Source organism: Sinocyclocheilus rhinocerous, unplaced genomic scaffold (assembly GCF_001515625.1).
Source record: "Sinocyclocheilus rhinocerous isolate Xijiao unplaced genomic scaffold, SAMN03320098_v1.1 scaffold395, whole genome shotgun sequence".
Taxonomy (NCBI): domain Eukaryota; kingdom Metazoa; phylum Chordata; class Actinopteri; order Cypriniformes; family Cyprinidae; genus Sinocyclocheilus; species Sinocyclocheilus rhinocerous.
This window is the reverse complement of record NW_015660890.1, coordinates 554,103-579,344: the sequence shown is the minus strand read 5'-3', so window position 1 is coordinate 579,344 and position 25,242 is coordinate 554,103. Positions and strand designations below refer to the sequence as shown.

The 25,242-nt window shown below is 37.5% G+C and overlaps 1 protein-coding gene across 4 annotated transcripts in view; it reads right to left on the bottom strand.

Annotated features, from left to right (window-relative positions):
• LOC107726032 (signal peptide, CUB and EGF-like domain-containing protein 1) overlaps positions 1-25,242 on the bottom strand; it is a 70,028-nt gene that overhangs the window by 30,167 nt on the left and 14,619 nt on the right. For 2 of the 4 annotated variants that reach the window (XM_016535499.1, XM_016535500.1), the window contains exons 4-7: positions 21,230-21,364; positions 9,871-9,996; positions 8,784-8,900; positions 2,734-2,823 (exon numbers count right to left, since the gene is read on the bottom strand). In XM_016535499.1, the coding sequence (XP_016390985.1) occupies positions 2,734-2,823; positions 8,784-8,900; positions 9,871-9,996; positions 21,230-21,364 (468 nt within the window). The remainder of the gene's footprint in view (positions 1-2,733; positions 2,824-8,783; positions 8,901-9,870; positions 9,997-21,229; positions 21,365-25,242) is intronic. The other 2 variants (XM_016535501.1, XM_016535502.1) reach the window with 1 other exon arrangement.

Here is a 25,242-nt window from a genome sequence, read left to right as displayed (position 1 = left end):
TTAACTGAAGAGAGGATTGAGTCTTGCCACACCGCCAAAAAGCCCAGATCGGTGGAGTGTTGCAGTGATGTTTGACCTTCTGTAAGTTTCTCCCATCTGCATATATGATCATGGAGCTCAAATAGAGTGACCATCGGCTTCTTGGTCACCAGTCTAACCAAGGCCCTTCTCCATCAATTTCTCAGTTTGGCCAGGAGGCCAGGTCTAGGAAGAGTACTAGATGTTCCAAACATCTTCCATTATGGATAATGGAGTCTACATGCTTCTGTGAACCTTCAATGCAGCAGATTTTTTTTTCAAAACTCTTCCCTAGATGTGTGACTTCACACAGTCCTGTCTCTAAGCTCCACAGGCAGTTCTTTTGACATCAGGGCTTGGTTTTTGCTCTGCTATACATTTTCAGCTGTTAGACCTTTATTGAGAGGTGTGTGCCTTTCCAAATCATACTCATTCAAATAAATTTGCCACAGGTTAACTCCACTCGAAGTGTAGTAACATCTACAAGTGATATGAATGCTCCTGAGCTAAATTTCAAGTGTCCCAGAAAAGGTTATGAATTCTTATGCAATGGAATTGTTTCAGCTTTTATTTCTAAAAAATTTCCAAAGCTGTTACAAACCTGTTTTGTGCTTTGTCATTATGGTGTATGGAGTGTAGATTGATGTGGGAAAAAAAGTTATTTAAAGCAGTTTAACATAAGGCTGCAATACAACAAAACATGAACAAAAAATGAAGGGGTATGAATACTTTCGCAAGGCACTGTATATGTTACAAAAAGAGCACAGAGATCATATACAAAAATAAGAAAATAACTTTAAAAAGCTCCAGCCCATCCATAAAACATTCCTAGGCATTGTAGGATGCAAAAAAAGAAACAAACACATTACAGGGAAGAAAAGAATTAAATATCAGCTCAAGGGGGGCAGCAAACTCAAACTGAAATGAGGGAGAAGCAAAGGAGGGTTAACCTTTTGTCTTTCTTCAACGCAGCTACAGTACTACAGGGAGGAGAAAGTAATATCATAAACCAAAGACACTATTTCAGTTATTATTAGAGAAAGAAGGAAGGTGATAAAGATTGAAAGAAAGAAATTTATGCATCATCAGGTTCCTGGGTGTACCTAAAATTGTCAAAAGCAATCGGTAGTGAGAAATGTATGAAACGAAAACTGGACTGAATGTAATTTGGTTAAATCATTGTATTTTTTGTTTTTACATTATAATTTAATATTATAATTTTATGATTTTACAATATAATTTATTTATTTTTATTTAATAGAAAACAAATGAGCCCTCTACGACCTCATATAGTTCAAAAAAGGTGTCTGGTCTGTCCTCCGAAATACTTTACAGTTTTTCTGCCATACAAAGGCAGATCTGTTGTCTGTCTGACAACATCTTGGCCTTGGTTCATGAATTCAAGGACAAATGGCTAAATGGCTGATATATTTCAGGGGTTTGAGTTTGTGTGAGTTATCTTCTCTCTCTTAGGAGCGCTAACTGTAGCAGATGGACTGGAAACTAAAACTTTATTCTGCATTTCTGTTCGGCACCCTGGAAACGATCATTCTTCTATTAAAGACACATTACAGTCAACATGAAACCAAAGTTGACCTATTTACTTTCTTAATACATTCTTGGTCTTAATGTGAGCAATTCATCAATGCACAGTATTATTGTTAGAAAAAGGCATAAAATAGAATAACTTGCTTTGGCTGTATGACTTTCTTTTTCTGTTAAAGGGTCATGAATTACACCATTATACAGGTAAAAATCATTTGTCCATTTTTCCAGCCAATTCGAAGTAGTGGAGCATTAAAATTTTTTTCATATTAATGACAAAAAAATTTGCATTTATTAGTGCATTTTGGTATTTAAAACCCATTTTTCATGACCAATCAATGCTCAATTGATAAAATCAAACCCTACATTTTTCTAATTGAAGCTCGACTCAATTAGAAAAGCGCAAGTATGAAAGTAAAATGGGTTTAGCATTTCATGTTGACTTTAAAACAGGGAGAGCATGGAGAATAGAAACACTCTTAATGGTGAACAAATTTACAGACACTAAGTTTATGGAGCGCAGATGACAGAGGGTAAATGCGGGCAGATGATAAATGCCAATGTTTAATTTTTTAGAACACATACTATTAATAGAGCGTAAAAAATGATGTCAGGCATCTTCCGCTGCGGTTCACCACAGCCCACAGCATCCTATGATGTGGAACGGTCTGAACCAACCCTCATGTCATTCTTCTTCCATAAAATTATCCTGCCATTATTTTCAGTATTCAGCCCACAAATGTTCCTCCAGTTCAACCAATCACTGTCTAAAACTGGCCTAATGTTGAAGTCATACAGTGAAACGTTCAACTGCAAAAAGCGAGGATTGGTTTACTATCCAGTGTAGAGCAACCCAGTGTCATTTTTGTTGCTGTCTTTGGAAACGGGAGTGGATGGAAGCGGTCAGTTGTTAGTCGTGTTGTTTTGTCAAAGAGAAGAGGCGACGGCATCGAAGACAGTTTGAGGAGAGTGCAAAAGGAACCTTGTCATGTTTGAAGGGACATTTCTCTAATTTGTAGTAGGGTCAGACACAGAAATATCGAACGAGTGACCTCGGGGGTGGGGCAAAGGAAAGCAAAGCAACTCAAACAAACTAAAGGACAGAAAGAAAGGAGGGGGTAGAAGCACAAGCGCCATGGCAACACATAGAAAGAGGAAGAAAAGAGTTACCCATAAGTAGACGACGTTTCACCCGCTTGTCCACATCAGCTACTGACGTGGTATTGAATTCAGAGCTCTCAATTGCAGCCTCATCTTTCTCTAAAACACAAGTGACAGGGGACAAACAGGGAGGAGTAGGTTAATGAGAAGCCCAATGTCCATCGCCCGCACAGACAGCCCTGCTACAGGCCGACCCGCCTCTGGCGACACGCCCCCGCTGACGTGGACGTAGACGCCGGGACGCGGGCTGCCTGACCATCTTGGCGTTTGAGCCCAAACCAAAGCCAAGAGGCGTAAAGCCATGAAGAAGTGCAAATAACCCTGTTAGAGTGTTAATCACATGAACAAATTAAAGAATATCAAGATCTCCCGAAATGAGGGAAAAAACGAACATGGGAATGTGGGAGGAGCTTAACAAAAGGTGGACAGGGATTGGACGGGAGGGACTGAGATTGACAGTAAGATGCTGTTTCCGTTGTAGTTCGTCTTCCATATCAAACGGCCACTTGTTTACCTCAGCAACAGAGAGGACAAGCAGTGGAGGAGGGAGAGTGAGAGAGAGAGATAGAGATACAGAAACAGAAGGGGAAGGATGGATACAAGTCAAACTGCATGATCATGAGATGATGACAAAACAGGACACAGAAAGGACACACTCAGTGACAGAGGAAGAGCTGAAAGGAGGATGACATGAGAAGGATGGAGGTCTCATGGTGGGATACATGAGAGGAAGGTGGGGCATGCCGAGAGGTGGATGAATGAAAGAGTCTGGGGTAGCGCTGGTTGCCTGTTTGTCTATGGAACACATATTACAACTGGCTTTGACAGTCGAGTCAATGCAGAAAACCACTTTCCGAGTGTAGGGAACGGCCGGGCGCATGTCGTGAGGACGGTAATGGCTTACGAGCATGCAGATACAAGCACAGGATTGGTGTTAGAGTGTAAGGGGACGGGGTTCTGGGCCGAAGGGAGCCAATCCTGAATGGGTGGAGGCAAGAAGGGCCAATCAGGATGTGGACGTCTGCCTTAAAGGGACAGTTCACCCCAAAATGACAGTTCTTTCATTATTTCCGTTCCAAAACTGTCTGAATTTCATTTTTGGTAGAACCCAATAGTAGATACTAAACAAAATGTACACACTGCTCTTTTCTGTTAAACGAAAGGGGACAGAGACTGTCAAGCTCTAAAAAACGCACCATAAATGCAGCCCGTCTGACAATATTTGTAGGCTTCTGAAGACATAAGTTTGTGTTTGCTGAAAATCATCTTATTTTTGTTTGAATAGATTCAAATATGGTGCATCAAGATGTGTCATGCCAGGTTTAATGTCAAAGACATACGTCTTGATGTGCCATATTTGAATGTACGAGTTCAAAGTTTTTGATGCCATATGATAACTTTGTGTAAGGAACAGACCAAATGTTAAATCTTTATTTGCTGAAAGTCATCTTATTTGCGTTTGCATGAATTCAAAAATGACGCATCGAAATTGAGACCTGTGACTAGATTTTTTGTGCTTTTTTTATTGTTTTTGAAGCTTGACAGCATTTGTCCCCATTTACTTTCATTGTACGCAAGAAAAGCAGCATGAACATTCTTCCTCTTTTTTCCACATCTTCTATTGCATTGCACAGAAGAAATTAAATCATAAAGGTTTGGAACAACATGAAGAAGAGTAAATGTCTTTGGGTGAACACTCCCTTTAAGGTCAGGCACTGAAAGTCTGTTTGTCCTCCCGTCTTCAGTCACAGACTGGAGGACACTAGAATAACGTTGGGTGCGCATGTTTATAGAAATCTGTCTGTACTATTTGTGTGTTTATGATTTGCATGTATACAGACTTGGCTCTGACTGGCCCCATTTAGAGGACTCCACCAATCAGAGGTTGGAGTGAGTGCGATGTCACAGAAAAAATGATTAAATAAGCAAAAGACAAACTTATCAATAATCCACTACCTCTAATGTGACTACAGTAACCATAAAAAAGCATAGAGGGGTTACTATTAATGTTTTTTACCAATAAAGAAGGGAAAACAACGGAATAGAAAGAAATTTCACACTGACAAAACCATGCAGGTGAATGACAGCTCGTGCGTTAGTGTGAGAGGACAGGAAGTGAGCCGATAAGAAGAAAGCGAGAGTGCAGGGAGAAGGAAAACATGCAACTAGCATGAGGAGGAGAGAGCTCTAAACGCTCTAAATGAAAAAAAGAGTGACAGATGAAAGTGGAGTGGAGGCCAGTTTTGCATTGTTTAGTGACTCTTTTTATTCAAGGTTGCAGATGGGGTTGGTTCATGCTTGTTGTGGGAGGTGGTCAAGGACGAGGAGATGCCATTGGCTTGATGATTTCAGAGGGTCAGGCAGGGGGCGGGACTGGTGTACAGATTGGCTGGTCAGAGGGGATGCTGTTTTCTGATTGGTGGGGGCGGTACAGTTGATCAGGCTGCAATTGAGAGGTGCGTTTAACCCGTTTTACCCTTTCTTTCTTGCATTCGTTAGTAGATTTGCTTATAAACCTCTTTATTCCAGTCAGAATCACCCTTTAAATTGCAGACAAGACAGGCAATCAGTAACTTTCACCAGAGAGGCAGGAGGAAGAGCAGGGAGCCCATGAGACACGGCACACACGGGAGCGAAAGGGGGATCCTAAAGGAGCGCTAAACACAGGGAAAGACCAGACCCACACAGCACAGCTAAACACACAGACCACAGCAAGGGTCCACAGAGACAGAGAGAGAAGTAGAGGAGGAGGAGGAAGAAAAGAGGGGAGAGGGGAGACAGGGATGGGGTGGGAGCAGTCTCTACACTCCTCTTCTGGTCCCTGCGGCCGTTTGGTGTTGCTCCGTGGAGGCTGGAAAGGAAAAGTTGATTGAGTTTGATGGGAGAGAGCTTGCTCCGGGCTCTAAGCTGCCAGAGAGAGAAGAACCAATCCAGTGTATGGCAATCAGCAGGTACAACAAAACACAATTTTGTGCTTATGATCCTGTGGCCAATGGAAGTGTGTGTATACAACCATAAAAAAATAGCTGCTTAACAGATTCATATTCATTGCTAAAAAGCTAACTATTTAAAGCCATAGTTCACTCAAAAATCAATATTCAGTCATTTTCTCACCCACATGTCATTGCAAACCTGAATGACTGACTTACTTTCTTGCAGGAAACTAAAGAAGATATTTTGAAAAATCACATTTTTTCCCCACACACTCAGAAAAAAGGTACAAAAGCTATCACTGAGGCGGTTCCCTTTTAAAAGGTACTAATATGTACCTTTAAAGGGTCCAAAACAGCAGTGGACCCTATTTACTTTTTATTTCAAAAAAAGTTTTTTAAAATATATTCTTTTATTAATTCAGCGAAGAAAGAAAATCATACAGGTTTGCAATGACATTTTCATTTTGGGGTGAACTATCCCTTCACCCGGTGCACAGTTTTCCTTTCATTCAAATATTTTGTACAACAAAATCTGTACAACCACATGAGATTAAGTCAAAACAATTGCATAATAAAAGCTGTTTTACTCTACAAGCCACCTCACGATGGTCACCATTTTGAGATCACGTGACCAGCCAAATAGTACTTATTTTATCTCTGTAACCATCCTGCTGGACAATTTAGCTTGTGTAAAACTCAATCATGCCTAATTATAAATAAGGCATTTGCATTTGCATCCATGCCATTAAGTTCAAGACGACTGACATACTGGCACAACATAAACAAAGTGCACCTTCAAATACACTTTTAATGTCACTAAAGATCTTGGAATATCTGAGTGTGAGGATCTGATTGGTCACACTCACAGTGCGGTGCGATAAAAGACATGTAAATGTGTTTCCTGTGCTCTTCTGATGACTGATGACCCTTCACTTGCTCACAAGCCCATTTGAGCCCATTAAACCCACCTGCCAACTACAAAGTCTCAATCTCCTCATTGCAATGTTTTAGTCCCAGTTTATGTGCACACACACTGTCTGGAAGGTTTTATGCTTACGCACACCTTGAGTAATGATAACGACTGATCTAAATGTTAAACTTGGGGCGTATGTAGTCTCGTAACAGGAAGAAACTTTCATCAGCTAATGATGTGGTAGCTGGCCTACAGTTTCAGCAAGTTCATTGAGGAGACAGCAAAGGCTTGTGAGAGCCAAATGACATAAAAGATGCTCTTTGGAACTCATGCACACACGCTGGCACAATAAATCATAAAAGCCGGTCAAACATCGCAGAGGACATGAGGTTCACCCTAAGAAAACAAGCATGAAAATTAAACTTACCTGCAGCTGAAAAAGAAAGAAAACCCCTTTTCCTCTTCATTTCTGAAGTATTGCCCCTGGATGCAGCCGCACCCGCATGGCGTATAAAGTTTTCCCTTTCTGCAAATGTGGCAGAACTCCAACTGGTTGGCCGACTGGTTGGCTTTTCCACCATTATCAGGATGATGAATGTGTTTTGCACATAGAGAGTTCAGTGATGAAATTTCCATCATCGAGCTCATCTTCCCAAACCGACACAAGTACACACATCTCTCTCTCACCCAACCCATCCTTACGTACTTTCGCTAGAGCAAAGGTACATCAGAAGTCTCATTTTCTGCTCTAATAGTCGCATGGAGCTGTATGCGTGAGACAATGAGAGCATGAACGCCAGACGAGAAGACGAATGAACAAATTAGCGGTGTCGCTCCCTGAGTGTCAAAACTAATAGGCTTTTCCATCATTGAATTAGCCGCTAACTGCTAAAGCAAGCATTGGAAATCACTGCCATCCAGATTTGATGCTCTCATGAATGCCACATGGGCTGGGATTTGCAGATGAAACAGGAAACATGAGCTCAATCTCTAAGTTTTCTCTTCTCGTCATCATTACTAACGACAAACCTGTCAAGTCATATTTAAATATATGCGCATTTCATTAGAGAGCATTTTTTGGGTCATTTTAGTAGCTTTATTAGACATAATAGTTACACTTCTCTTATACATCTTATAAAAGTGAATGAAAACAGGGGCTGTAAAGCTACAAAAAAGGTACATACGCCATATGCACTGATATTAAAATTTTGTTTGATACTGATGATTTTGCTATATATATGTTACGAATATACGAATATTGTTTTAAATGGTATTTAGTCATTATAACATTATAATCTACAGTACAAAAATGAATAGTCCTTCTAAAATAAAGATTATATTTAATAGTGTTATGAAACTATTCATAAATTATTCATGTTTACTGAACTTTGAGCCTTAGGCAATCTAAATGTAGAAATATGCTGCAATGAGCATGCACAAATATAAAAAGCAGTATATCCCATTTATCATGCATCCCTACAAAAAAAACACTATAAAATTATATGCAAATATCATTTGCATTTGTGCACATTAAACACTGTGCTTTAAAACCACACCAGATTTATTTGTGAACAAAAATGAGATTTGAGACTTTTATGATTTGTAACTTCTATGGTGCTTTTCTATTACTTTTGAATAGCTCAACAGCCTCCACTCATTGATTTCACAGTATGGAAAGAGATGTGTGCGAATCTCCTTTCATATTCCACGGGAGACAAAAAGTCATACAGGTTTGGCATATTATGAGGGTGAGTAAATGATGGCAGAATTTTCATCTTTGAGTGAACTATGCCTTTGCTTCATGACTGGAGGACGCTACAATGCATATGTTTATAGAGTCTCGAACCACAAGGAAGCAGTTCGTTCCTGGATGCCACATGGGCTGCGATGTGGGGTGCTCGTCTTTGAGACGTGAGGCCAATCTTTGGGGTTAGCCGTACCCAATGCACTCTCTCACCGCAGCGTACCGGGACCCTCAGTGCGGAAACTGTGATATGGACCATTCGGCCGGCCTACAAAAACTCCTTCAACAAACATTCTGTCCAATCTGTCAGAAACAGCCTTGCACTTATAACCCTGGTAAAGCTCGCTCACCTCACTCTCTCCCCTGTGCTCATTGTGAAAATATGACGAGGCCAAGGTTTCCGTGAAGAACTTTGCTAGAAGAGCTAAACGGCAGTGTGTGTGTGTGTGTATGAGAGAGAGCGACTTACCAATGCAGGTCTTGCTGTCCGAATGCAGGGCATATTTCTGATGACATCCACACACGGGCCCCGCGTCGGTGTCATCGCATGTGTGTTGGCAACCACCGTTTCCATAGTTACATGTCACTGGTAACACACAAGAACTGTGAGGAGGGCTAAAAAGAAAAGTGTACCGCCATGGACACCCTTTTAATCAAGGTACATATTTAGTCATGGACAGATGGAGAAAAATGCTAAATAAAAATGTGTATAATCTTGTATATTTAGGATAGAAAAATAAACTTATGTCCAGTATCTTTTGTTGTTGTGAAAGTGCTTTGGCTGGACAAAGAGACTGACCGGATATTTCACATCTAATACATTGTGCAATACTTTGAATGAACAAGAATTTCAAGGACTTTGGTCCACGGTTTTCCCACTAGCATTAAAAATAGAAGAATGACGAATTGTAGATGAAAGTTCTCCAGATGTTCAGGCCAGAGCCACAGCACTATAACTAATACATCCTTGACAGATCAGTGGCTGAGGTGGTTTGTTTAAGGAGAGATCAGTATTAGAGGACAGACTAAAATCAATCCGTAAACCTGTTGTTTAGCTTTGATGCCACCAGCCGTTTTCCTTTGAGATGTATATTGAGAAGCCAACTTGTGGCCGAAAGGAAAAACGAAGGGATTTTTCATACCACTTGAAAAGAATCTAAACAAGTGTCATTAACTTGGATGAGATCAATACATACATGATGACATTATAATTTGTAGCTACATCAATTATAATTATGTGGTCATTTTAAATCAAGTATTTTCCCCCTTTTATTAAAGGTTTTATACCTGAAATAAATACAATTAAAAATACTATTAATTAACACAATAAAAATATATATTATAAAATAATTTAATTAATAAATAAAAAAATTAAAATAATAATTATAAATTATAACTATATTTTTTTTTTTTATGAATTTAATATATACTTTTATTTTAAATAATATATATTCTGGCCAGGGATTACATAATTTAAGTATGACATTTTTAGGATTCTGAGAGAGGGAACCGATTGATATTTGTAAAATCAGTAATTTCGGTAAGCTGATACATACATTTGCAGTCACGCTGATTTTCGGCTATCTCAAATCCTGGGCGGCACTCACACGCCACACCACCTTTGGGAGTCTCTCTGCAGATATGGGCACAGCCATGGTCCTTATTCATACAGTTCATCCCATCTGCCGAAAGAAAGACATTGAGAAAGACAGAGAGAGAAACCTGAGTTACAGTCATGTAATCTTCCCATTACAAACACTCCTCTGACAGGCTCCTGGAGATGAGCGTGTGATTTTCATGAGTGGTGTAAATTACTTTAATGTTCCTGCCACAGGACCTTTTTTCACGCACAGAACAACACTGACACCGGCTGACCCGTGGAAGCACACACAAAGACTCTCTCCACGGACAACATGCTCAGCAAACATCTACACTCCTTTTTTCCTCTTTCATTTTTCCCTATTTTATTCTGAGATTACAAAATCTCTCCTCCTGTTTCACCCACAAGAATAATTCCCCCACGAATGAAAATTCTGTCATCATTTACTCACCCTCATATCGTTCCAAACCTGTATGATTTCATTTCTTCCAGAGAAGACAAAAAGAGAAATTATGAAGAACATACTGGCTGATTTTTTCCAAGCAATTATTGGCTTTCTACTTGTATTTATTATTAAATTATGTATTAAAATAATTTAAAATAAGACCAGAAAAGTATCATAAAAGTGATGCACTATATTCCAAATCTTCTGATGGCATATGTTCACTATGTATGATAAATAGACCAAAAAGTCATTAAATTGTTTTTGTTAAAGTTTTTGAAACTTTTTGGAGCTTTTTAGGTGCTTTTGTGTAATTTATAAAGCTTCAAAAATCTTGATGGATTCAACGCAAATTGAAATACAATCAGTATATTTTGTAACAGTATTTTTTTTTTGTAATAATACAGTGCCGTTCAAAAGTTTGGGATCAGTAAGATTTGTAATTTTTTTTTTAAAAGAAGTTTCTTATGCTCATCAAGGCTGCATTTATTTGATCAAAAATACAGAAAAAAAATTTTATTTTGTGAAATATTATTGCAATTTAAAATAACGGTTTTCTATTTTAATATACTTAAAAAAATAATTTATTCCTATCAAGCAAGGCTGAATTTTCAGCATCATTACTCCAGTCTACAGTGTCACATGATCCTTCAGAAATCATTCTAATATGCTGATTTATTATAAGTGCTGAAAACTTTTTTTTGGGACCTGTGATACTTTTTTCAGGATTCTTTGATAAATAAAAAGTTAAAAAGAACAGTGTTTATTCAAAATAGAAATTTTGTGTTACAGTATACACTACTATTCAAACGTTTGGGGTCAGTTTTTTTACAACATAAACATAAAAAACATAAAAAAATCTTACTGATCTTAAACTTTTGAACAGCAGTGTGTATGTTTAGATATATACAAATGGACAATTTGCAATTCAGAAAAGGCCAGAAATTTCAATTTGCTTTTTCTTTCCCTCTGATCTTGTACATAGAGTATAGCGCCGATATCTAACATAGCATCTCACCGTTCTGAGCGAATCCTCCTAGTTTCCTAAACAAAACGATAACATAAAAGCCCTGAATAAAAGACACAGACAAGGGATGACAGAGAGGAACTGTTGGGCTTCTCTAATGGACATCCTCCTCATCTTCAGGCCACACAATGAGAAAAGAATGTGTGTACACAAAAGCAAGTCTCCGTGGAAACATGGCGGGTTCTTGCATCTTTGCCCCCTCTAGCCTCTTCAGAAGCGCTAAGTGCTCTCAGGACAGAGCCTAAAGTGGGCCGCTTTTCTGTCGGCGTTCTGGAGGACACCTTGATGTGCCCAATTAACGTGGACTTTGGAGAGGTCGTCAAACCTTTAAACGACAAAGAGATCTGCCACAGTTCTCACCCAAGAGCAAGAGAGTGTGAATGTGTGCTACTATGAAGCATTTTTACTATCAACCTTTACTCTAGGCCTGCGACTGGCAGACTAATACTACTTTGAGACTTCATTAGGCCACATAGGTTTTGGTGGTGTTTTAACTGGAAGTGTTGGAGGTCAAATAAGACCTTCGGCCCAGCTAAAGTTTTAAACATGCCACACGGCTGTCACAAGAACACAGGAAGGAAAACTAAATATTGACCCCTTTCACCTTAGACTGTCATTCCTCCATCTGTGTATATCCACAGCAGCACTCAAGAAAATGTAAAAAAAAAAAAGAAAAGGCAATTACAGGAAATTTTAAGTAAGGGCTTGAGAGAAAAAGACAGCCGGCTCATGCACATACGTGTTTAATATCAGTATGCACTCTGTGTGTCCATGTGCTCTGTTACCCATGAACCCACCACTTAAAATAAGTGCTCTCAAAGCCCCAAATGCAATGTCAAAAGAGAAGCCACCCTTTAAAGTCTAACGTATAATAATTTATACACCAATTACAGTACAGCTTAACCCAATGTTTCTTCTGGCCCGAAGAAACGCTCTCAGATGTCCATAGATGGACAGAATAGGATGGAATCTGTCTTTGTAGCTCTGAACATCAACGTAATGTTGATAAATTTGAAGTAAAAGACCTCTGAAGACGGCCTCCACATCCGACAACTCTTTATAAGGGTGGAAAACTTTTGCCTTAGCAGGTGAGGCTAACACAGAAATATTTAGGACGAGTCCATGTGATTTGGCTGGCTTGTAAAATTGTTAGATGCATTCAAGGTGTCAATGTAAAATACAAATTCTGTAATCTTTAGAAATAAAAAATTCTGAACTTTCTGACAAGGAAACAAATATGAAAACCTGCTAAACTTTGTGCTGTTTCTGGCAGTGTGTAGCACCTACAACTCTGCAGGTTCTTCCGAAACATCTACAAAGTTTCTTTTTTTTTAATCATTTTTATCATACAAATCATATCTAAACTGTTTGTTTGGCACATTTTGAAGTAAACTGGAGCGGAAAACCAATCTTACTCATTTCATATGCAAAAATGCAATTTTATCTTAAAGACACAGTAGCATGCTTCAATCTAAAGATCATAGAAAGGGTTAAAAGGGTAATTAAAAACTAAATTATGACTGTTTTGGACACACACAAACAAAATTATGAAAACTATGAAAATTACAATATGACCGCTTGGCTAACAGGAAGTGATGCAACCATTTTCCACAGTAACAGTAAAACCCTGGTTAATATCAAGTTTGAAGGGATCAATCTTTTCTGTCATTTTAAGTAACAAATGAACTTTAAAAATCAGTTACCTATACGTGAGCGCGTACACACATACACAAAAATATCCACAGGCCCCCTTTTTCCCATCTCTTGCAAATGCCATTTTAATTGAAATCTGTCAGACTTTCAATCTCTCTCCAAATGCACAATGCTATAGGTACTAAGCCATGAATTTCAATGAGGCTCTTTTTTCACCAGCAACCATTGATGTCCTTCAACTGAAAACAGCCTTTTCCAAAAACCCTCCCCAATCTCTTCTTCAAACACAAGCTTTCTTAACAGCTCGTCACAAGTTCTCTCTCTCTCTCTCTCTCACACACACACACACACACACAAGCTTATTAATTACGGTTAACATTAAAGTGGACCTTTTTCTGGAACGTTCCCCAGCTAACCCAGTGACCCTTAATGATGTCACAGTGACTGGAGAAAGAGACAGTATTCCGGTGTCTATGTGTGATTCTATTCTCTCTCTACTTATGTCTTTTCCTGAACCTGAAGGTTTACAAAGACCTGGTGACTTTAGTGTGATCATACACTAACACACACTTTAAGCCTCGATCTTGACAGGGTGCAGCTGTTTTCTTCAGTGAGGAAAGAGTCAGATATAGCAAAAGAGAGAGAAAGAGAATCTGAAGAAAAAAACACCACAGCTGGACTTGGGACACCTCTAATCCTGCACACCTCTGCTGATGGACTGGAGCTAAAAATACAACCAATGATCTGTACCTGCAATTGCAACCCACAGCAGATAATTCCCCACTATAGTAATTACCACATACATTTAATATAAACTGTGAATTTTATTAAGTTCTTGATATAATAATTTTAGAGCATTTTAAAATACACATTTATATTTTACCCACATTTTAGACATATTGTATTGTATACCATCATAACAATTTCATTTTATTAAAACAAATAAATAGTTTTAAATGAATTTAATGATTAAATATTATAACTAAAAAGATATTACTATATAAACAGTGTTATTTTAGTATCAAGATGCTATTATCATTTTTATTAACATATCGACTCCGTTTTTATTTTTCTATTTTCCATTTTAATCTAAATTTTAGCTAAAGTTTAATAAAAATAGGGTTTTTTTCATTTTTAGTAGTTAACTGTAATAAACCTGTTAATAAATGAATAACTAAATAAATGAAGAAATTAATAAACAGTAAAAGGGCCAGGCGTAAGACTAAAATCAAAAAACGGAATCCTTAATTGATTTGGTTTACAAAACCAGTCTGAATATCTGGTACTGAACTGATCCAGTTCTCGAGCTCCAGTTGCAGTGGATTATAAGTGAAAAGTGACTTAAATTTGAGTCTGTACACAAAGCTATCGTATGACTTTATAAGAGAGTGTAATACAATGGACAATTTTTTTTGCTACTTTTATGGTGATTTTGCACTTTTTTTGAAGACAAAATAATAAAAAAAAAATCTGACAGAATTCTCCCTTTGGGGTGAGAAGTCCATTTAAATGAACCAGCCAGAGAATATTTTCTTCCTTTAAATCTAAGTATATTTGCTTTGTATATTAAAACAGGTTTCGACAGCTGGCCCTCAAGTCAAGGGAAAAGTTCTGATGCTCCGTATAGCCAGTCCATCCCTCCTACCAACATGACTCCACCTGCAACAGTCAAACTACATCGCTCTGGAAAAAACTGTTAGGGAAAAGACAGAGAGAAAACTATAAAAACAGAGCAAAAGAGGAAACGCAGAAGCTTATGAAGTTTACTTCACCTCAAAAGCTAATATTTAATCACAGTATTTATAACCAGCGGAAGACGGTGGGCAAGACCTTCAGTGCCCACTCGCTATCAGTACCTCAGTGTATATGTGCATGTGTTTGTAAGCCAGTGTGTGTGTTTGGTACAGTTCAATCAAAGTTCTTCCACCCTAAAACTGGCCCAAGTTTCGACCTTGAGAGGACTGAAATAGTTTTCTCAGCACACCATTTAAAACACTTCACTTAAAGAGTCCTAAATCATTCACCATTTCATGTAAAAAAAAACAAAAAAAAAACAGCATCACTAGGACTACAAGCACAACTATGCTCGTGCCCTTTGACCTCTGCCGTGACCCTGCAGGATTCCACCATCAGAGCAGGATGTTTGCTGGCGACTCGGGACAAGAGTGGGTTGCAGTGCTTAAGTGAAAGGTTTAAAACACTTACATGCACACACACACTCAACGGCTTTCCTTTGCTGGTATTTTAATGAAAACAGCATAAAATCTATTATTATTGAACATTTTTCTGTGTGTGTGTGTGTGTGTATGTGTGTGTGTGTTAACAGTGGCTTCATTTTGCCCACTTCCTCTCCTCACACACTCCAAATAAACACATTGCCTTCTACTGTTTATCCTAATGTTTCATCCCACTCTTCATCCCACCTTTTCTGATATTATCCTCCACAGGACTGAGAATAAGAAAGCGAGAGAATAAAAGGAAAAGAGGGTGAAAAGAGAAATGTGACATTTTTGATACAGAGGTGACAGTTTTTTCATGTCATGACCCCTTTAATATCTTTGTGGTAACAATGATACATTTTTATTTTTAGGCTTTTTTGATGAAGAGAAGGTTCAAAAGGACTATTTAATGTGTGACATTATAAATGTTTTTTTTACTATCACTTTTGATCAGTTTAATGCATTCTTGCTGAATAAACAAAAATATTAAAAAATATACATTTTACTAACCCCAAACATCTAATATATAGTTTATCTGCAAGGGTTTTAACTCTGAAATTTCCAGCACCTTCCAATGCCCGTCTAAATGAGATGGTTCCCAGTTTTATGTAGGACAAGTGTAGGATATGTCCGCTTTAAGAAAGATCTTACAATAATCTAATGTTCATGTGCAGATGTGATAATGTGTCTCTATCAGGGTATGGAAGGTGTGAAAAGGACTGCAGTGTGTGTGTGTGTGTATGTGTGTGTTTGGGTCGTATTCCTCTCATATGCTCATAAATCATCAGCCTGCATTTCTCTGCCAGTGTCTGAACAGAAGGGGTGGAGCTGGGGTGAGCCAACGCATTAATGATTTTTCTCAGACAGAGAGAAAAAGAGAGACACGTAGATAGACCTGAAGCTTGTCATGTCATATAGTGTATAGGCAGGAACATCACTTTCGTGCATGCATTGTATGTATAGTGCTTTTTTGTCAATTTGGGAGCTTGACAGATGTGGTCACTATATACAGGTCAGTTTCAAAATTTCTCTTCTTGTTTCACATGAAAAATAACAGAATACAGGTTTGGAATGACACGGGGGTGAGTAAATAATGGCAGGATTTTCATGTTTAGGTGAAATATTCCTTTAAATATTTAGGAAAGGTTCTGATTCATTCACACTACACTGCCAAACCAATTGGTTACCTCTACCATTCCAAGTTAGATGAAGCCGACGGGCTGTTGGCAGGGCACAAAAAAAAAGTAAAGTCCTAATTTACAACCCACCAAGAGTGCCAGGATTTCAGCGGTTGAGAAGAATTTACAAGGTTATTATTTTCACAACATGTGGGGACATCTTGTGCCATATTTAAAATCCCATTAGGAGCCAGGGATTCATTTTCAAACTGGACCACTCAGGTCAGCAGAACACGCAACAGCAGCATGATCAAGTCTTAAGGAAATTCATAAAGTCAGATAAAGTTTGACTAGGTCCGAAATGGCATTCCACAAAGTATTGAAAAAAAAATAGTAATAATAAATATACAGTGGGTACGGAAAGTATTCAGACCCCCTTAAATTTTTCACTCTTTGTTATATTGCAGAATATGGGGTGCTGTGTGTACATTAATGAGGAAAAAAAAATTAACTTAAATGATTTTAGCAAATGGCTGCAATATAACAAAGAGTGAAAAATTTAAGGGGGTCTGAATACTTTCCGTACCCACTGTATATATATATATTGGTAATATGTGTCCTTATAGATGCATAAATATTACTCTTCGGCCTGCTCTCCATTACAGAGAGAAAAAAAATGCAAGCAAATGAGGGGGACTGATACTGCAATAAAAAATAATCTACAATCTGTTTCTATCCAGAGCGGGAATAGAGATGACAGAAAGTGAAGGGTTTACATTCACTAGGTTAGGCTGTTCTGACTCCTTCATCAGTGGCACTAGGCCATTTGGAGCAGAAACTCAGTTTATAACTGTGTAAACTAGAGGGATCCAAAAAAACAATAGTCACCCTTTCCCAGGAATGTTTGAGACACAACTATAAAAAAGAATAATGAAAGAAAAAAAACAATAATGGAAACATGTCCCTGACAACTCACAGCTATCAGGCTTTATCGTTTCCTTCTGTGTGTGTACTTGTGTAGATGTGTCTTACTATTCAACTCGCTGCGATACACAGATGGATGGATGGATGGATGGATGGATGGATAGATAGATAGATAGATAGATAGATGGATGGATGGATGGATGGATGGATGGATGGATGGATGGATGGATGGATGGATGGATGGATGGATGGATGGATAGATAGATAGATAGATAGATAGAATCTGTCTCTGCCTGACAACTCACAGCCATCAAGCTTTATCGTTTCCTTCTGTGTGTGTACTTGTGTAGATGTGTCTTACTATTTCAACTCGCTGCGATACACAGATGGATGGATGGATGGATGGATGGATGGATAGATAGATAGATAGATAGATAGAATCTGTCTTACTCTTAGATAGAATCTGTCTTAATCTTAATCTATCTACCCGTCTGTCTTTTCATCCCTCAACCTGTCTTTCCACCTCTGTCTGTCTATCCATCACTAAACCTGTCTATCCATCTGTCTATTCAGACACAGACAGACAGACAGATAGACAGCATATGCTTATTGCATGTGATTATTCCTTTATGCATATTCATAAATAGACCACAACAACTGCTGTAAACCACATTCTTTCATAAACTATATGAGGTGCTGCAGAAGTGGACATACAGTAAAACGGTGACCCACACAGGTCAATAGAACTGACAGAAGCCTTAGTCAAAAGAACATGGCCTCTTATAGAGCTCTAGTTTTCCACAGCAGACAGACGGCGCCAATGTCACACACACACACACACACACTCTCACTCATACGACACTGCTCTAGACTCAGGCCAGTAGGACGCACTGGTGAATGAAGAATTGTAAACACACAACACCACATATCTCTCTCTCGCACACTCTCACACACATATACATAAGTCTTATACACGAGCCAATGGGCCATACTGGTGACAGACGAACTGTAAACAAGAAACATACACACATTCACACACACACACAGATTCCCAAACACACACTATTGATGAGTGAGGGTGATGAAAGAAGGTGAGAGGTTCATTTAGGGTGAGAATAAACGTGTGAAAGCTTGCCTGTTTGTAATCAGTGTGTCCGACTGTGAGACCAAGGCAGATGAGGAAGACTGTGAGCGGGCTTAAAGGTGCAGTGTGTCATTTCTGCACCACTAACAGCACCAAACGAAATTGCAAACGATGGATGAAAGCTGTTGTTTCTATCCAACATTATAAACTCAATTTTAAATTATAAACAAATTATACATTTATTATTATTATTAATAATAATAAATCTTGGTGTTTCCATTCAGTTTCTGTGATATCACAAAATTTGCCTAATATGTAGGTGGAAACCTGGATATTGTCTGCATATTTTCTTGATCTGGTAGTCTAATCTGATTGGCTGACTTTATGCCTTTACGGTTTACAGCCTTTCGTGATTGTGTGTGAGTACCTCAACTCTTTATTACTGTAGGATTATTGTCTTCTGTAAATTATTTAAAGATTTGTATGTCAAATAGCTTATATTTAAGTAGTACTAAATCAAAATAATAAAATAAAAATATAAAATAAAATAAAAATAAATAATTATTTTTAAAGTAATTAAAAACAGCATGAATTTCATGGATAATCATTGGCTCTTTTTTATTTTATTTATTTATAGTATATTAAGGTTCTTGTCGACTGTATTCCTCATACAATTAGTAAATGTAAAAGATGCCCAGTCTTTCCAGTGGAGAGTTTCTCATTCCTCTTCTGTTTACAGTGGATATATAGAGCTGTGTGTGTGTGTGTGTGTGTGTGCAGAGCCATCCAGGACTGCCACAGCACATCAGTTAGCTATTCACAAAAACAACCCTTTAGCTTGTTTACAGACAAGTACACAAATGTACCACGCACTCACATAAAAAAACACACACACTACTACAGTATTTACCAAAGTTTTGCTTTTGAAGTAAAAATACTACTTGCAGGAGCAGAGATTCAGCAAAAGAGTTATGGGCTTCCCAAAAAGCAAATATGGAGCATTTCTGTTTCTCTATCCCACTTCTTATATTCTATATTTTTCTGTCCAGCTCATGCCTGGCTCTATCATTCTCCTCCCTCTCCAATCTTCTCCCATATATATATATATATATATTCTGAACAAAGCCTTAAAACTAGGAGAGGATGAAAAGAAGGGGGTCGTACACTCCTCTCCACATTCCACACATGATTGTGAGAGACATCAAAGATGCGATAACGAAGCAACCCACTCTCATTCATGACTATGTGTGTGAATCGTTTAGATTTGCGTAGTGTGTGGGAATGCATCCGCCTCGACGTGGAGAAGCATCATTAGTTAAATCTGACAGGCGGAATGAGAAAGCACAAGAGGGTCGCATGATCTGCACATGCACATGTCATGAAGTCACACGTCACAACTGACTTTACCAAGCATTTGAACCGAATGCACCATGCACACACAAAGACATGCCCACTGGCCGCCTGCGCGTTCATGCCTTCAGCTTCGACCTCTGACCTTCAGCTCTGTCCATGGTTCAAGACTAGTACAGAAGTGAGATGTCGCTGAATTGGCTGTTTTGAAGCCACAGTGAAAATTATAGAGCACACATGGACACATGAAAAGAATATGAAAATAGCCCAATGGGACATGACAATCTTTCACCAGCGAGTAATATCATCAATAACAGTGAAAGTAACAGACTATCACAAATTTGATGTTTAGTATGGAATTACATTTGTGCCACAAGCATTGGACATTACTTTTCATAAAGATGTCACAAACAGTCCAAAAATAGTGTTTATTAGAATAATAACAAAGCACTGAACTGCACATCTTAAAATGCATGATAATATAATATACCTATGATATACCTTGAAAAAGTTTTATTATGCAGTTCAATATTTTTATGCATTCATACCTGACTTGCATCTTAAAGCGTGTATAATTTCATTTTTATAATAAGTTAATTTCTTTTATTTTTAATTGTTTTAAATTATTACTTTTTCAATAATAATAATAATAATACTGATACTGAAAATTCTAATGATTTAATAATGAGAGACCAACATCATAAGTTAACTTTCTTTTTTGTTATTGTCTTTTCATTCTTTAAAAATTCAGTAAATGACACAAATTTATTAAAATGCAGTTAGATTTTTATGCATTTACACCTTAACTTGCAGCTTAAAACGTAATTATAATATAATATAATATAATATAATATAATATAATATAATATAAAGTCCAAAAATAGTGTTTATTAGAATAATAACAAAGCACTGAACTGCACATCTTAAAATGCATGATAATATAATATACCTATGATATACCTTGAAAAAGTTTTATTATGCAGTTCAATATTTTTATGCATTCATACCTGACTTGCATCTTAAAGCGTGTATAATTTCATTTTTATAATAAGTTAATTTCTTTTATTTTTAATTGTTTTAAATTATTACTTTTTCAATAATAATAATAATAATACTGATACTGAAAATTCTAATGATTTAATAATGAGAGACCAACATCATAAGTTAACTTTCTTTTTTGTTATTGTCTTTTCATTCTTTAAAAATTCAGTAAATGACACAAATTTATTAAAATGCAGTTAGATTTTTATGCATTTACACCTTAACTTGCAGCTTAAAACGTAATTATAATATAATATAATATAATATAATATAATATAATATAATATAATTTGATCAGTACTCCAAAAGTTACATTCAATCATTTTGGCACAAATTTAATTACATAATAGAGCGGGAATTTAGACCAACATGGCAAACCTACAAAAACAAGCTAACAATGAAATGACTGGCTCATCTAAGCAGGACAAAAATACAGTATTAACAGGATGAGACTCACCATCCGATCGGTGGATACAGGTGTGCTGGTTGTCACTCAGGAAGAAGCCATCTTTGCACTGGCACTCGTAGCTGCCCATGGTGTTCACACAGATCTGCTGACAGCCGCCATTGTTGTCCAGACATTCATCCACATCTAAAGAGACACAAACACACACGGTCATTACAAAGCACACAAACACAGTCATTCAAGCACAAGGATCTGGGCAAAACCACCATGCTTTGTCTCTCTGCGTAACCAAAGCGGCTCAGCTCAGGTATTTGCAACAGTGTTTGTTTATCCGGAGCTGATTTTCCTTTATTTCCTCTCAGAGACTAATGGTTACTGAAGAATGCAGCTACTGAAGAATGTTGATTAAATGAGTAGTTTGATATTCGAGTTTCCAAACACATCTACCAGACAAATAAACCAGTAAACAGACATCCAATCATTCCAGCTTAAATAAGAAATTTAAAGCAATATCCGACATCCAGACCCTCAGTAGTGGCTAAATCGTTACTTTTTAAATACTCTGGCTAAACTCAAATCTGTTTGGATGAGAGTATCTTGTACGTCCAATCTATATGTGTGTTTGCCCATTGCTTTGTCTTTGACAGCTCTATAAATGGCATTGTGGGTATGTTGGTTTGAGTAACAGCGTGACACTGGAGACCAGTAACACACATGAGTGAGTTTTATGCAGCCTTAACACAGCAACCTGCCTCTGTGGAGTCGGCAGCCCATAACTCTCTCTCAGGGGTGCTATTATGTCTCGGAGTAACACCACTGCCACTCTTCTGTCACTCGTCACTGCTGAATGTTCATGACAACATATTTTCCCACCTCAGGCTAGAGGTTACAGGTCCGTATCACCATAGATACTTGAAGACCACTAAAGGTGATCATGCTTGGAATTCACATAGCTGTAATTTGAATAGACAACATGCACATGCTGGTCGTATACCTCCGGTATTTTGTTAAAAAAAACAAAGCAAAGCAAAACAAAAAGAAGCAAATCCCCAAACAAAAGCAAACAAAACCAAACTAAAACAAACCCAAACCCCCCCCCCAACAAACAAACAAACAAACAAAGTCCAAATGAAACCAAACAAAACACAGCAAAACAAATTAAATCAAACAAAAACCACAAAACCGAAACAAAACAAAAACCAACATGGAACCAAATGAAAAAAAAAACAAAAGAACAAATGAAACAAAAAAAAAATGTGAATAAACCAACCCAAGCCCCCCCCCCCCCAAAAAAAACAACCAAAGTCCAAATGAAACCAAACAAAACACAGCAAAACAAATTAAATCAAACAAAAACCACAAAACCCAAACAAAACAAAAACCAACATGGAACCAAATGAAAAAAAAACAAAAGAACAAATGAAACAAAACAAAATAAACAAAAGTCAAAACCCAAATGAAACCAAACAGAACTAAAAAAAAAAAACATTTAGAATTTATATACTTATAATTTGAATAGACAAAAGTCAATTCTGGTAGCATACTCATAAAATTAAAATTACTAGTAACTATCAAAACATCTTTATTTGAGCCAAAAATACTTATGTAAAAATACTTATAACTGTTTTATTTTTAACTATTGAGCTTCCATGTTGTCAATAATGCCACTTCCATAAAGGATGCATGCCCTAAACTTTAAGAGGGGAAATGATACAGCACAACAATACTGAACAAGCGAAGAACAAAGACAACTTCTGCATATTTTTATAAAATGCATTGTAGAAAAAAAACAATATAGTAATAGCTTCAATAAAAGTTACATTTAGAAACAATATAGAAAATAATTGTGTGACATTTATGAATAGATACATGGCAAATTGTTTGTAGGTATACGTTTCCATCCGTCTTGTTTTAGTATAATCCGGTTCTATTGTTTACAAGCCACTTACAAAACTTGCATTGAATGTTTTAAACTGGAAGGCTGAATGAGCATCAAAGCATCTGTAAATGAGGTGTGGAAACAACATGCCAGTTTCCTCCACTGTCATAGGTGAATTATCAGCACTGCACTCACAAACACGCTAAAGTCACTGTTGTGTATAGATAGAGACTGCAGTGACTGTTTCCACACCGAGTCACATTTACATGTCTTTTGATAACAGCACTGCAGCTAATGTGGACGTGTGTTTATGTTTACTGCCCTGTCTGTTTGGAGTGCGTTGAGAGGCAGCAAGTTTCACAAGCTCTTTGTGTGCGTAAAGACCTTTACAGCCGTTAGCGCCTGTACGTGGCGGCACAAAATAACACTATCCGGCCCAATGACTTCACTATCATCTCCTGTGTAGCTTACGAGCTAAGACTACTGGGCTAAAGGAGACTAACTGTCTAATGAACTCGGGCTTTTGTTTCCTGAGTGGATCTTGTTGGTGTGTACACTTTATTTGGGCTAACTTCTTTGCTAAAGTCTTGACATGCTATTTATTCTCTATTTTCTTTGAATAAATTACGATAATATGCATCAGCTGAAAGACATGTATGAATGTAGGACATACACATACACGTAATCTCATCCATAACATGCAGACACAACCACAGTTTAAATTGGTCACAGTGGTTTATTATGTAGCTCCGGCATTACCTGGCGACATAACTCTTATTTTAGCATCTGCGGGGCGTCTCGTTAACGCAGCCAAGACAGCAAGGCCTTTACTGTCCTATTAACTATACCCATCGAGAGAGGGGGTCTTTATGCCCTTGTCCACAGAGGCATCCCTGTCTGCCCCAGGAACCGAAAGCTTTTTGTACTATGCAGTAGGGTTTAAAAGTCTGAGATTACTTGTGAAAATGCTTCTATTTTGCATTGATTTAATATAAAAAGTTTTAAAGGAATCTCAAAGTCAGAGACTTAAATATCTGTCATCAAATTCTTCTATTTATGGAATTCAAAGTATATAATGCACAGTAATTTTATAATGTTATAATCTACACTGCCATTCTAAAATATAGAGTCAGTAAGATTTTTAATCTCACCGATATTGCATTTATTTGATCAAAAATACAGTAAAAACAGTAACATTGTGAAATATTACTATTTAAAACAGCTGTTTTCTTTTTTAATATATTTAAACCTTTAATTTAGCAATTACTCCAGTCTTATACTTAAGAAAAATCCTAAAATGTTGATTTGATGATCAAGAAACATTTATTATCACGAGTGTTCAAAACAGTTGTGCTGCTTAATGCTTTTGTGGAAATCATTTTCATTTTCAGGATTATTTGAAGAACAGAAAGTCTTCTAGAAAGGAAATCTTCTGCAATACTATAAATGTCTTTACTGTCACTTTTTGGTCAATTTGAATGCATCCTTACAGAATAAAAGTATTAATTCCTTACTGACCCCAAACTTTTCAACAGTGGTGTATGTTGACACCTGTGTAATTTGTGACTGCATTTCCAAAGGATTTTCAGGAGAAGTATATGAGACAGACCAAATAAAAAATGATACAAATGATAACCGTAACATAATCAAAAACTCCAGGAGGGTTTGGGGAAGACATGCTGGCTGCCTCTGTCTCGAGTGACTCTATAGCTGCGAGCGTGTTGTGCGCCGTGTTTAATGTGGGAATGGAAACAGATATCATCAGTGTGACAGCCCTCTCTTGCTTTAAAAGGAGGGAAAAAAATAACATTTCAGCTGTCATCTCTCAATTAAGGCCCTCTCTGCCAAAATTTAAACAAGAGCCCTGGCATCCCGGTCTGCGAGTTGAAACTAGAATGCTTTTGTTTTGTTTGATTGCTCTAGTGTAAACTTTAATTTGGAGGAGATCTAAGATGACATGACACAACAGGGAGAAACAGAAAGGGAGAGAGAGAGAGAAGATGAGGGAGGAGGAAACAGAGAGAAATTCAGGACAGAATAAAAGAGAAGGCATAAGAATCAAAGAGTAAGAGGAGAGGACTGAACTGAAGTGAGTTGAAGAGAAATAAACTGAATGGAACAGAACAGAAACAATAGAAGTTCAGCAGTAAAGAGGACTATACAAAATGGAACAGAAAAGATAAGA